This window comes from Tachypleus tridentatus, chromosome 9 (assembly GCF_004210375.1).
Source record: "Tachypleus tridentatus isolate NWPU-2018 chromosome 9, ASM421037v1, whole genome shotgun sequence".
In the NCBI taxonomy this organism is placed as follows: domain Eukaryota; kingdom Metazoa; phylum Arthropoda; class Merostomata; order Xiphosura; family Limulidae; genus Tachypleus; species Tachypleus tridentatus.
The window spans coordinates 5,254,865-5,270,206 of NC_134833.1; the positions used below are offsets into that span (position 1 = coordinate 5,254,865).

The 15,342-nt window shown below is 35.2% G+C and overlaps 1 protein-coding gene across 15 annotated transcripts in view; it reads right to left on the reverse strand.

Moving 5' to 3' along the window:
* The window catches only part of LOC143224698 (mothers against decapentaplegic homolog 4-like), a 35,290-nt gene extending 20,670 nt beyond the window's left edge, over positions 1-14,620 (reverse strand). For 4 of the 15 annotated variants that reach the window (XM_076452908.1, XM_076452905.1, XM_076452900.1 and 1 more), the window contains exons 1-4: positions 14,195-14,284; positions 13,079-13,411; positions 10,151-10,325; positions 1,676-1,717 (exon numbers count right to left, since the gene is read on the reverse strand). In XM_076452908.1, coding sequence (XP_076309023.1) covers positions 1,676-1,717; positions 10,151-10,325; positions 13,079-13,315 — 454 coding nt within the window. In that variant the 5' untranslated portion in view covers positions 13,316-13,411; positions 14,195-14,284. Of the gene's footprint in view, positions 1-1,675; positions 1,718-10,150; positions 10,326-13,078; positions 13,412-13,800; positions 14,146-14,194 lie in introns of those variants that run through there. The other 11 variants (XM_076452906.1, XM_076452901.1, XM_076452898.1 and 8 more) reach the window with 6 other exon arrangements.
* Between the last annotated feature and the right edge of the window lie 722 nt (positions 14,621-15,342).

Sequence of the window (15,342 nt, forward strand, 5' to 3'; positions counted from 1 at the left end):
TTCTTCTGTTTAATTAAACAATATCAGCACCAACACTGACCTAACAAGAATGATAAATCTTATATTCCACTTCTTATTTGTAATTTTAATATTTACATCATTTAGATACATTTATTATTACTGTCTTCATGTGTACCTAAATATCAGAAAACCCTTCATGCACAAGAAGGCCACGCACACTTTCTTTTCTAGCAACAAAGAAATACAAACAACTTGCTTGTAAAATTAAATACCATTTGATAATTGTTAAATCCTTTCATAACAGGTCACAGGTCCTAGGTCACATCATCACGTCTGTCGATTTGCATTCAAAACTTTATTGAACTACTATTTTATAGATTATAGATTTAAATTATAGATTATAATTCAAACATTAATGTTACTTATGAGTTAATTTATTAATTTAAAAGTACGTATTAAAATAACATTTAAATATCAATTACAGTGAATCAAATACTATGTTGAATGTAACAATGTATAAAATTAGATGTATAAATACTAAGTCTATAGTTGTATACAAATTAAGAACACAAATTCCTAATGTTATCAAGTGAGAATATAAAATAACACATCTTTTTATGACTTATGTACTAAATTAAAAACATGGTGTTCCTATTCAGTTCTTTTAATTTTTTCAAACAGTCCTTTATATACACTTACTTTAGTATATGAGGTGAATAATCAGTCAGCAGCTTAGAATGTCCCCTTTGTGGTTATCTCAGATATTTTAATATTTGAAAACTGAGATGTCATAAAGGCAGGTTGTGTCTTTAGTCTGCTTGAAATTTCATATTTTAAATCTAAATTCATATCAGTTACTAAGTTTAATAAATTATAGTAGAATTCTGATATCAGTGTAGTTATTTATGATTTTTTTGGTTATTCAACTGTACATATATAAAACTTAAAATAAATTTGATTTGATATCCTCCATGTGTGAAACTTTATCAGGCTTAGCAACCTGTGTCCAACAGCAACCGAGTTCAAAGTTCAAAAGTCATAGCGAGAAGAGATAATTGTTTGGTTTACATTTCAATTTATTGTTCTATATTTTAAGAAAAAGAAGTTTAATAATTTATTTCTAAATAATAATAATCTATTCACATAAATATAATCTATAATATTTTAAATGTGACTACATTACAAACTATTAGTCCATTAAAACACAGCCAAGACAGGGAACACTAAAGGTCAGTTTTATATCATTGGATACATAACACAAGCCCACATGTACAGCATCAATACAAGTTATGTAATGTTAGGTAGCCATGAGTGGAAGGTCAGTATAATAAAAAATAAAAAATATATATGTAAATATACAGAGTTACAAGACTTAAACTACTTACACTGAACATTTGTATTTGTGTTATAATATGTAGTCATTCTAGTACAATAAAGCATAATTTATATTTATGGTTACAAGATTCATTAAGTGATAGACCCTACACAGAGTATAGAAAATGACAAAATATAAACTCTTACTGAAAACAAATATTTGAACTTATTTAGGAGGTTTTGAGATAACATAAGATTTAAGGTTTTTGAGATGAAGAACAGTTTTTAATCATAACATGAAATCACATGTCAAGAGTTTTATGTCAAACTCTTGTTTTTGTAACAAACATGAATTAATTAAATCTTATAAAATATATTGATCAATACATCACTATCTTACCTGATGTTTCACCTGAGTGCTGTAAGGTCAACCCAGACAAATCTATATGAAAAACAAAACATTTGCAGTAGCCAGTTGCTTTCTAATAATTACAATAAGTAAGTAAGTTGAATAATTACAACAAAGAAAAGAAATTATTCTTTTTAACATTTATTTATCCAAAACTTTTAAACATAAACAGGATAAAAATTACAGTATGCCCATTACAAAAAATATTCTGCAGTCTAAACTGAGGACCTTTACAGAAACAGGAACAAGGGGTGAACAGACAACACCTTTAATACCATTCTTAAGAAACAACGATTAACTCACACTTACTGACCTGTTTTTATACTACTGGGGTCAGGGTTTATGTATCACATGATTTTTAATAATTCCTGATGATGAGAAACACTTGAAATAGATGCCAACATAACAAATCTCATAATTAACAGATCCAACTGACAGTTAAGCAGTGAAGAGATAAATCTACTCAACAAAGGACTCAACTTTGCAGTAACACCTAGTTAATACCCACCTTTCCAGGTAGAATTGGAAACATCTATATCCCCAAAACACTTCAAAACAATATCTTAAACAACTATTTCAAAGAATTTTCATTCAAAACCATCAACATAATTTCACCAAAAACTACAAACCAACCTCACACAAAAACATATAAATTCTATAAACAACCTACAACAATACAACAACGTAAAAATTCTAAAAACAGTTAAAAGCAATGCTATAGTTATAATGAATACATTCAAAAAATGTATAACATCTTATCAGATAGGAACAAATTTATAATAATAAACACAAATCCAACAAAAACACATGAAAACCAATTAAACAAAATACTACTACAAATGAAAAAAACAACAACACAATCTCAGAAAATCTTTATTCTTACCTACACAGGACTGACTTGTGCACACCAGAACTATATGACACCTCCCAGCCTCACAAACCCAATTGTCCACTATGACCCATAATGTCAACCTATGAATCATTTAACTACAACCTCGGCAAATATATAGCATGGGTATTTTCTAAATATGAAACATCAGTTTTTTTCAAAGACTCTTCACTTTAAATCTATTCTTGACCAACTAAATCATAAAGCCTTAATGGCCAGTTTTGATGTAATCTTCCTCTTCACAGAAGTCCCAACCACTGAAGCCTGCAAGATAGCTTTAGAACTTTATATCTATGATCCCACCTCATTGATACACATCCTTAGCAACCAATTAGCAACCCTTTTAGAATTCACTACATCCAATACTAACTTTATGTTCAATGACAAAAACTACCTTCAAATAAATGGCCTAAGTATTGGGAATACCGTGTTACCAGTTCTAGCCAACATTTTTATAACACAGATCGAATCTCAAGCAATCACTTTAGCCTTACACCCACCACTCTACAGGTATAGATAAGTTGATGATACAATTGCTGGATTCATATCTATAGAACACACACAAAGTTTTTCAACCACATTAACTTGATACACCCCAGTAATAAATTCACCCGTGAACAGGAAAAAACTAACCAAATAGCATTTCTCAACCTTAACATCACAAAAAACTGATATACAATTCAAAACAGAAATCCATAGAAGAATCACCCATACTGGACTATTCATTCCCTGAAACTCAGCATATGAAACAAAAACTCAAAATATTAAGACACCAAATGAAAACAGCCACAAAACTAAGCTCACCCCATCAAAATAACGATGAAATCAGCAAAATAAAACAGCACTTCATCAACATCAGCAGATTTCCTCAAAAAACTGTTGAAACAATTATAAACACACCTACACCAACAACAGGCAACAATAAATTCCAAGATACAACAAACTACAAAATCTGATACTGCTGTATACCATATGTTCTTGACAACAGCAAAAAATAACCAACATTTGGAAAAAAATTAACAAAGCACAACATTCCAGTAAACACCAAATTTATTCAAAAACCAGGTACAAAACTGAAGTCCACACTATGTAAAAACTACACTGACAAACACCACACCAACATTATTTATAAAATACAATGTGATAACTGCCACGACTTCTATATTGGAGAAACAAGTAGAAAAAATGGAAACTAGATTCAAAGAACACAAAAAACACCTTCACGCGTTTTTGAATATTGCAAATCAAATCAAAAATAACTGTAGAAAACACCCAGATACTAAGTAGGGAAACAAATATAAATAAATGCAAAATCAAAGAAGCCCTACTTATACAGCAACTAAAACCAAAATTAAACCAATGTAAAGGAACGCCTTTATACCTATACTAATTAATAACCTAACATCTAACTGCTACGCCCCCTACAATTTCGTATCCGTTATACTCTCATCCCTAAGACGTGAGCTCAGCAAAGGTGAGTTGCAAACTCTTTGTTAACCTGAAGATGACCTAAGAAGGTTGAAACATAGTTCTGTACATTATTTTAATTAACGTGTTAATACTCATACCGGCTGTCTTGAGAATATAATTGTTATATTTTTGTCCATAATTACACATGATGTGAAGTACTTACCAAATGAGAGTAGAAAAAAATTATACTTTTGTTTTCTATGTAAGATACATTAAGGACATCAGCAGCAATTAATGGTATTAGCTGCAATATATTTTACTTTTACTTGTTGCTAACAAAGAAATGGATTTATCAACAATAAGGTTGGTTGGTTGATTTGGTGTTTTACAGTACAAAACAGTTAGGCTAACTGTGCCAAACATCCAGTAAAAAGTTAAAAGTAAATTTAGTAAAATTCATAAAAGGAAATTAAAGTAAAACAAAACAAAGTTTAAACAAACAAACAGCATCAAACCAGTGTTCATATCTAGTGTACAACGTAAAGAGAAAAACTACAGTTATACAAGATGTAAAGGACTTTATGTAGCGTAACTATAATTATCATAACTCACCAGGAAGACTGACAGGTAAGTACAAAAACCACCATCAGTCACCTGAAGTTGGCCTTTCCACTTCTGGTTCCGAGTTATTTGACGTTATGGCCATTTTCAAAAAGTAAAATAATAAAAGTTTTAAAAGACTTGTTGCAAAATTTTGAAAATAACTCACCACGATGACTAACGGGTAGTTCAAATGGGTAATTCTAACAGCAGCGTTACTCATCTGAAGTTGGCCTTTCCAGTCCTGGTTTTGAGTTATTTGATGTTACGGCCAATTTCTTATTACAAATCAAATGATATGGACTGTGATTCTTAAAAGGGAATCACATTAAAAAAGGTTTAATGTATAAATTAAAAAACTTAAGTGGCATTAAAAAGATAAAAGGCCTTTAAAATACTAAAAACATTACCAATGTGGAAAGTGTTACCATCACCAGAACACATTACCAAGGTGGACTGTGTCACCATCACCAGTAACACATTACCAAGGTTGACAGTGTCACCATCACCAGTAACACATTACCAAGGTGGACTGTGTTACCATCACCAGTAACTCATTACCAATGTGAACTGTGTTACCATCACCAGTAACACATTACCAAAGTGGACAGTGTCACCATCATCAGTGACACATTACCAATGTGGAAAGTGTTACCATCACCAGAACACATTACCAAGGTAGACTGTGTTACCATCACCAATAACACGTTACCAAGATGAACTGTGTTACCATCACCAGTAACACATCACCAAGGTGAACTGTGTTTCCATCACCAGCCATCACCAGTAACACATCACCAAGGTGAACTGTGTTTCCATCACCAGTAACACATCACCAAGGTGAACTGTGTTTCCATCACCAGTAACACATCACCAAGGTGAACTGTGTTTCCATCACCAGTAACACATCACCAAGGTGAACTGTGTTTCCATCACCAGTAACACATCACCAAGGTGGACAGTGTCACCATCACCAGTAACACATTACCAAGGCGGACAGTGTCACCATCACTAGAAACACATTACCAAGGTGGACAGTGTCACCATCACCAATAACACTGTCTAACGTTATGACAAACCTTGGGACAGAACATGTTTAAAACTGTGCTGTCATTGAGAGTTGTAATGACGGCAAGAAAGTAAAAGAGAGAGAGAAGTTAAAGTCGTTTGCTGTGGTTCACTTCAGTAAACGATTGAGGGCAGTCTGTAGCTGCTGCTCAATATACCTCATGCTCGACAACTGACATGAGATGTGAAAGTCGTCAACATATAGCTCGTTTGCAATAGTGAGAGTGAGTTATTCAATGATGGCATTAATCTTTATACTGAAACATGCGACACTCAACACATCCCTGAGGAACTCCAAGTTCCTGTAGAAAAGAACAGGAAAGTGTCAAACCCACACAAACTTGGAATCTCCTGTCCATTAAAAAATTTCTAATAAAAATGGGCAAATGGCCACATAACCCATAGATATGGAGTTCTCGCAAAATTTCATACCTCCATGTTGTATCATAAGCCTTCTCAATGTCAAAGAATATTGATACAAGATGTTGTCGTTTGAGAAAGGCTTCTCTGATTGATGTTTCAAGTAGAATCAGGTAGTCCACAGTGGAGTGCTGTCACCAGAACCCACACTGGGTGGACGAGAAGAGGTTGTTTGATTTGAGGAGCCAAAAAAGACAAACATTAACCATCCTCTCTAAGATCTTACAGAGAGAGCTTGTCAAAGCAATTGGGCAGTAGTTTGAAGGAATCTTGGGATCCTTCCTAGGCTCAGAAAAAGGTAGGACAATAGCCTAGCCCCTTGGCATCAGGAAAAACATTCTCCTGCCAGATCTGATTAAAAACAATCAGAAGAATAGCAAGAGAAGCAGGAAATAGATGGTACAGAATTTCATAGTGTACATCATCAGATCCAACTGATGTACTGCCAAACTGATGAAAAACCAGTTTTGAGTTCCACCAGTGTAAAGGGACAATTATAGTCATAGAAACAATCAGCTCGAAAGGAAAGAGGTGATCGCTCTACCCAAGTCTTGATTGCTAAGAAGGTGGAGGAAGAAGCAGAAGTGCTAGATACCTGGCAAAAGCTTTCACCTAGAGTATAAGAGATGCTCCAGGTATCAGCTACTCCTGGCCATCAGAGAGCAAGATTGATAGGGGGACAGAAATGTACTGCCCACTGACCTTTCAAATCTTGTCCCATATGACTTTGGAACTGGTGGTACAAAATATGCTGGTTGTGAACTTAATCCAAGATACCTTCTGGCTTTGACATCTTACCCTTTGGGCTTGTGCATGAGCCTGCTTGAAAGCAATGCAATTCGAGAGTGTGGGATATCTATGGAAAGTATCCCAAGCCTGTTTTTGAGCCTTCAGTGCCATGTGGCAGGCAGGATTTCACCACAGACGAGTATATCGTGGAAAACATGTCAAGGTTTTAGGAATACACTGAGCAGCTGCTTGTATAATACAGTCAGTTACTGCTGCCACACAGTCATCTATTTATGGCTTATAGAGAATGACAGGATCAAATTCTGCTAGAGTAGTGAAGGAGTGCCAGTTTGCACTATCCAGCTTCCACCAGGGGACGTGGGCCAGGTGGTATCGACCACTGCTAGTCTCTCTCAAAATTATAGAAAAATGATCATTGCCTCATGGATTATTGTGAACCCTCCATGAAAAATGGTAAAATAGTGAAGGGGAGCAAATTTAGATATCAATAGTAGTAAAGGACTAACTAGGTGCATGAAAATAAGTAGAAGATTCAGTATTGAAAAGGGAAAGGTTGTGATCAGAAAGCATACGCTCTACAGACAGACTCCTCCTACCAATATCAGCACTTCCCCAGAGGGGATGGTTTCTAATTAAGTCCCCCAGGATTAAAATGGGAGATGGCAACTGTCCAATGAGAGCATCAAGGTCTAACTGATCATATGTCTCTCCAGGCGACAGGTTGAGAGAACAAACAGTGATGGTATGACCCAAGGAAATACAGATGGCTATGACCTCCAAGGGTGTGTTGAGTGGAAAAAACAGGGTGGGCACATGTTGATCAACCAATAGTGCCAACCCTCCATGCACTCGTCCATCACACAACATGTCATTTCTATACAAAGAAAACTGCCAAAAGGTGACTGTATTGGCAGGTTTCAGAAATGTTTCCTGTATGGAAAAACATACAGAATGGTACAAAGCAATCAGCGTTTTTATGTCATCTAGATTAGAACGTAAACCTCAACAGTTTCAATATATCAAGGTAGCCATTTTTACTTATGTGTAGGCAAATTGGGTGGAAAACCCCTTTGTTTACGACCACGTTTTTATTCTTTACTGTCTTTATTCGAGGAAGGTCTATCGACCTCCATGGAACCTGCCCTGGGTCAATTGGGCAGGTCTTTGCTGTTGGGAGAGGATTCCAGCAACTGAGAATGTGAACAAATGATAATTTTGCATCTTGGGGTGGGAGAAGATATATCCGAGAAAATGCCTGTACCGAACCAAAGAAAGTGGATTTTGGGATTTGCTGTAACGTACATTAGGAACAGAGATGTGTGTTGAAGTTGATTCTTCAAATTTTTTAACCATGGAGGTCAAAAGACTTTTCATTTAGTTTGAGAACAATTCTTTTGGAGGCATAGAGAGATCCATCTGCACTCTTACTGTAGTAGTGGAAGGAAGTGCAGCACCATACATCTGAGGTAAAATGGTGGACAGCAACTTTTGAGCCTCAGAGTAAGTAATGTTATGAATCATTTTCAAATGCTGCACCTCATTTTCTTCCAACCATTTAGGGCAAGAATGAAAGTAGGACAGGGGAGAGTCACTGCAATTGATGCAATGAAGGTCCGTTTCACACTCATAAGCATTGTGGTCCTTGCCACTGCAACGAGCACACATCAAGGAACCACGACATGATGTCCTTGAGTGACCGAAACGCTGACACTGGAAACACATGAGAGGGTTTGGAATGTATGGCCACACCTTGTATTTAAAATAACCTGCATTGATGGTGGCAGGTGGATGTAGAGGTGTAAATGTCAGAATGAGGACAATGGTCGATATCATAATTCCATCTTTGCAAGTAGAGATACATACGCCTCACTGCAGAAACTCCTTGGATGGAGAAACCAGTGAGAATCTCCAACTCAGGAATGTTCTTCAAATCCCTTTCAACAATAACTCCTTGTGATATTATTACACTTGTATGGGGATCAAGAGAACACTATGTTATTACACTTGTATGGGGATAAAGAGAACACTATGTTATTATACTTGTATGGGGATCAATTAATAACATAGTGTTCTCTTGTTCCCCCTACAAGTGTAATTCAAAGTAACATGATGTGTAACTTCAATAGGTATAGCCCCAATTGCCTGTCAATGTAAGAGGAGTTCACTGTGTTGAGATGTGGATGTGTCCACCAGTATGTCAGCAAGACCCTCTAGTCCTTTCTGAATGAAAAAGGGAGACAATTGTCCTAAAAATTTGTCTGAAAGTGAGTGCAATACAAGAAAATCAGGTACAACAAGTGGTATGGATGGTGAGGATTGCTGCTCAGAATCTTCAAGATGTGGTCGTTTTATTATAGACTGTTTTTTCACTATTTTATTAAAATTTTTAATTGGAGTATCCATAATAAAGAAAGGGAAATTTTGGTGCCCACTGACCCCACCAACCATGGAGCCCTAAGAGGGGATGCACTACAATGTCAAACAAGGACACTGCAGCAATGCCAGGGTTTCTTAAGCACTATATCCAAACACCAGCATCAGATATAAAGTCCACTATACCTGTTGAGAACATCTAACACTGGTACTTGGTTGACCCTAGCCCGAGTGGACCAGCTGATTGACCCAAGGCTGCCCATCTACAGGAATTCAAGGCCAAAGTGGTGTGTTAGAGTTGGAACCCCAAACCACCAGGATCCTCTCCTCCCCTTCATGGGTAGCCAATCACGACAAACACGTGGGTGGATGTTTAGATCCCAGAGGAGGTAAAGTGAAAGAACAGAACCTTCCCTGGGAGGTCCCCTCACCACGTACAGGAATCCACACTGAAGGGGAAGGTGGAGTAAGCCAAGAGGTACAACTTTATTACATTGTTATCACCTACCTATTCCTGGTGGAGAAAGCCAGGAGGTACAACTTTATTACATTGTTTTCACCTACCTATTCCTGGTGGAGTAAGCCAGGAGGTACAACTTTATTACATTGTTATCACCTACCTATTCCTGGTGAAGTAAGCCAAGAGGTACAACTTTATTACATTGTTATCACCTACCTATTCCTGGTGGAGTAAGCCAGGAGGTACAACTTTATTACATTGTTATCACCTACCTATTCCTGGTGGAGTAAGCCAGGAGGTACAACTTTATTACATTGTTATCACCTACCTATTCCTGGTGAAGTAAGCCAGGAGGTACAACTTTATTACATTGTTATCACCTACCTATTCCTGGTGAAGTAAGCCAGGAGGTACAACTTTATTACATTGTTATCACCTACCTATTCCTGGTGGAGTAAGCCAGGAGATACAACATTATTACATTGTTATCACCTACCTATTCCTGGTGAAACCACCCTTTCATAATGATAAGGATTAACACAGACACTGTCACACTTTAGGTCAAAGGCAAACTGACAATATTTCACATGTTTTAATTCATTCTTATGAAGGTCAGGCCATCTCCAGATTCTGGCATATATAACATGAGGAAACCCTTTTCTACCAGCAACCTGGAAAGAAGCAATAACACATTCGTATGTTTTAAATACTTATAAATCAACACCTTATGCATAAAGAATATGTTACTATACATTTCTAACAAACCTAATTAAAGAAACATGTCTATGCACAGTTCTAATAAAATAATTAAAGAAACATGTCCACACAGCATAGTTACAAAATAATTAAACACTGCCATACACAGTTCTATGTACATATTTTTAGAAGAAACATATCCATACACAGTTCTAGGAAGATAATGTTTTACAATAGAACATAAATATAGTTCCATAGCTGATTTGCAAGTGTTCTCTTTAGTTTTTGTACAGATCTGAGGAGAAACATCATTATGACTTATTAAGTGCTTTAATCAGTTGTAAATAAAACAGTCATAGAGAAAGTGTAATTGTGATTGGACAGAAAAAGAATTAAATTGTCACATGATACTAAAATAAATATAATGGTTTATTTCTTTTTCAAACATTCCCTTTGAAATGGTCTTGAACGAGATGATATCGCATAACTTGAAGTAAAGTACACAACCTTATAAGGTTTAGAAATGGGTTAGATTGGTAACAAAGTTTTCCTGGAAATTTAACTAGATAGAGGAATATACATATACATACAGATTATTATAAATCCTAAATTTTTTATGTGAGACTAGTGAATTGGAGGTTAAGACTGATAAATATATCCCCACTGCAATGTAGGTCCTACTACTGCAGTCACCTTCAAAACCTAGGGTACATTTCATAATCCCACATTGTAGCTTGTAAGGATCCCATTTTTAAAAAATCTGCAGTGTAGTTTTAAAAAAAAAAATCATGTCATGTGTTTTAGTTTATGGCTTGAATATTTTATGGTTATAATATAATTAATCACAAGTTGGGATTTGTTGTTTATAATGCAGTCCTTCCTCATGATTTTGTTTATTCATTTAACTACATTTATACATAAATAATTTAATTTTGCTATATATACACACAATACGTAAAAAAGAAGTCACATGACCTAAATTATTTGAGGTTTAATAATGGTAGCTTGTCGATGTTTGGGTCTTTGTTTGAAATTAGTGTTTTTTACATTCTAACATAAGTCCTACACTCATTTTTTAGATTCCAATGTTTACAAGCATGTTTTATTCATCCACTAAATGAGAAAGTTGTCACCATATCAGACAAGTTTGCTAGTAGTGAGTATGGTAGCTTCTGGTGACTCAAACTTTTGTTGAATATCACTTTCACATTTATGCTATACAAACAATGCACGTAAATAAATGGACTAATTGGCTGCTTAACTATTTCTAATTGTAATAATGATTAGTTTAAAATAAAAACAAAAATACCCTTGTCAACGATAGTACTGTTTGTTTGTTCTTCAATTTTGTGCAAACCTACACAAAGCTATCTGCACTAGCTGTCCCTAATTTAGTAGTGTAAGACTATAGGGAAGGCAGCTAGTCATCACTACCCACCACTAACTCTTGGGTTACTCTTTTACCAGCAAATAGTGGGGTGATCGACCATCACATTATAATGTCTCCATGCCTAAAAAGGCTAGCATGTTAGTGAAATTAGCTGAAAATCCTGTACACCTTTTACATTAACTTCAAATAATTTATTGTATCACTAAGTCATGGAGCGTTACACACCTCAGATTAAATCAAACACAGAAATCTAAATGTGTAATCTAATTACTCCATAAAACTAATGTTGTGGTGATTCATTTCATGTATATGATGGAATTTGTTTCATTCTTGTTTGACAGAAAATAAGTCAGTTATACGCGAGGCTATGGATGACCTTGAAGAGTACTGGATAAAACCTCATTAAATAGGAGAACAAAATGTATTGAAAGTCACTTGAAAGGATATCACTTTCTAGATAACTCAAATGAAAGTTATGACTGACAAGATAAACATTTAGTTCAGTTAATTCATAGAGTCAAGAAATGTAAGAAAACAAAGACTAGAAGATGAATAATAAAATTATTATAAACCACTTCCCTGAAGACAAGCAGTGGCAGAAAAAGAATGAACTTATGATGACAGAAGATGTGTTGTCTTCCTACTGATGAAAGACTACAGTCTTATGATGGTTACAATAAGTTAATACGTAGAAGTGAAAGATTTGTCCAAGACTTCTCGTGTGCATGGCGAGTTGCACAGCAGTGGACGTGAATTAAAACTTCATCACAGTGTAATAAGGTGACTGGAATTTTAAAACTAGTCAGTATAAACACCTAAGAACCCTTTACAAGTATTACATTGATTTCAAAGGTTTTTTTTTTGTATTGATGTTTGAACATGCCAGAGTACAAACTAATAATATAAAAACCCGAAAAATCTGTAGATGTGTTATCAGTTTGCTGCATCACTAGGCTAGGAGCATTATGGACAGTGCACAAACTGAACTTGTACAAATACTTGAAGAAACTGTGAGGTTATGAAAGCTGTATAACTATTTCATACTAGTTTCATATTAAAAGTCTGTAATGTCACAGAACACTATTAATAATTATTATTCTATCATTTCAGACTTATTAAGAATTAATTTATGGAGCACACATGTTTAAAAAAAACTATGGACCTACTAGTATATTTAGATTGTCCCATGTACTAAAATAAAAATAGAACTCAAGACTATAGGCATTATGATCAAATTACACTAAGTGCTTGTATGCCTTCAACATTAAAACATTACTTGTAATCTACCATCGAGTGTCCACTGTATGGTAATATATGCTTTAAACTTTAAAACTTTACCTGTAATCTACCATCCAGTGTCCTCTGTATGGTAACACACTTGCTGGGGTGGGCTCCGTTTGTCGTGATAGCAGTAATTAAACTGTCAAGTTCATCACGCTTCTCTTTCAGTTTTTTCACCAAACTTTCAATTGCTCTTTTTGAAAAACTTTCCGATTCTCCTCCTTGTCTGTGACACATCAAACTGTGAACTATACTGAGGCAGGCATCAGCAGAAGTCGGAGAGTTCGATGTCATTATTCTTCTTCTAAAAACACTCCATTATATTTGATGTCATTAAAATGTACAATTGTAGTAGAATCTATAGTTTCAGTAAGTAAATTTTCCCTTTTCCTGTTTCCAAAAGGGAATAAAAAAAATCTTAAAATTAACATAAAATTATATGAAGCTATTTCAATATTAAATATTTTCAAGCAGAACTTGAAGTCATTTTAAACTCTAACCATAACAACATTTAATATTTACAAACAGAACCTCAAGTCATTTTGTACACTAACTATAGTCACATGTCATACAATTTCTATAAGTATGATTATATCGTCGGATTAGCGATTGGATACAAGTACAAGCAATATCACATGTTATGCAATGTCTCTGTAACTGTGATTATATTGTTGAACTAGTGTTTTGGCTACAAGTAATTATCACGTGTGATAATTCCTGTGGTTACATTGTTGGATTAAACTGTAGTGTAATGCTGCAAATGAAGCCAAAAACAATACCTGAAGATACTAGTGGCCGAATCACTGTCAGATCTCAATGTCACCTCTAACAATCTAAATATTGTCATCAATTTGACAACCGTCGTCTCTTAAATTACTGAAATATTAGATTATGGAGTAATATTAACAGTACTATAAGTAGTGCCACTGTCAAGTACGGTAAATATTAAGCCTAACTTGAAGTTTCAATTTTACTGAAATATATACGTACAGCTCTCAATGTTTCAGAAACATACTAAGCCTAAATATCCTCTATAACTCAGTTAAATTGCAAGAATTAAACGCAAATAACTGGAGTTAAGATTGTACTAGGATCAGTACTACTTTTATAAAATCCATTTAATAAAAAATTCCCATATAATATCTAGTGACATAATATACGTTATTTTCGTACGTTTGATTTTGTGAAATGACGAAACTCCAAATTTTTAGAACCATATTTTACAATTTTGTTAAAACTACAATTATTAATACTGTTACCTCTAGTGGTAGCGTTAGCATATGAACAATATATCATTACACGATGATGTGCTATTAACCATTTAAATACTTGGTTAATTAAACCAAGGATTTGTTTTGGAATTTCACACAAAGCTACTCGAGGGCTATCTGCGCTAGCCGTCCCTAATTTAGCAGTGTAAGACTAGAGGGAAGGCAGCTAGTCATCACTACCCACCGCCAACTATTTTACCAACGAATAGTGGGATTGACCGTCACATTATAACGCCCCCACCGCTGGGAGGGCGAGCATGTTTAGCGCGACGCGGGCGCGAACCCGCGATCCTCGGATTACGAGTCGCACGCCTTACGCGCTAGGCCATGCCGGGCCCTTAAACCAAGGAAGCTATAACTTCCATCTTCAATCAAAATATACGCAAATGCATCATTATCAAGAATTATGTTGTGTGTACTATTTATTAATCAGTATAATGCGTATAGCATATTTCTTGTTTATGACCTGAAACTGTGAAGATCGTTCAAAATTCATTTGATAACTTTGTTAAATTAAGACAATAAAATATTTTTACAGTGTAAGTTATTTCTGCAAGATAAACCTAAATGTCGCCATAAATTAATTCTATTAAACATAAAATAACGAAATATGGTTCGTTTTGTCAGTTGTTGGGGTATTTTACAAAACTCTGTTAGTGTCCCCCTCCCGGAATGTTTAATTATTTTACTAATTACTATCATTTGCTATGTCATCTATTGATTTATGTTTGTTTTGAATTTCGCGCAAAGCCACACGAGAGCTATCAGCGCTAGTTGTCCCTAATTTTGCAGTGTAAGACTAGAAGGAAGGCAGTTAGTCATTACCACCCACCGCCAACTCTTGGGCTACTCTTTTACCAACGAACAGTGGTATTTACCGTCACATTATTATATCCCCACGGCTGAAAGGGTGAGCATGTTTGGTGTGACGGTGATTCGAACTCGCGACCCTCAGATTACGAGTCGAATGCCTTAATCACCTAGCCATGCCGGGCCCTATTGATTTATTCCATCTTTTATGCACTCTTAAACAACTTTTAATGAAGCTAC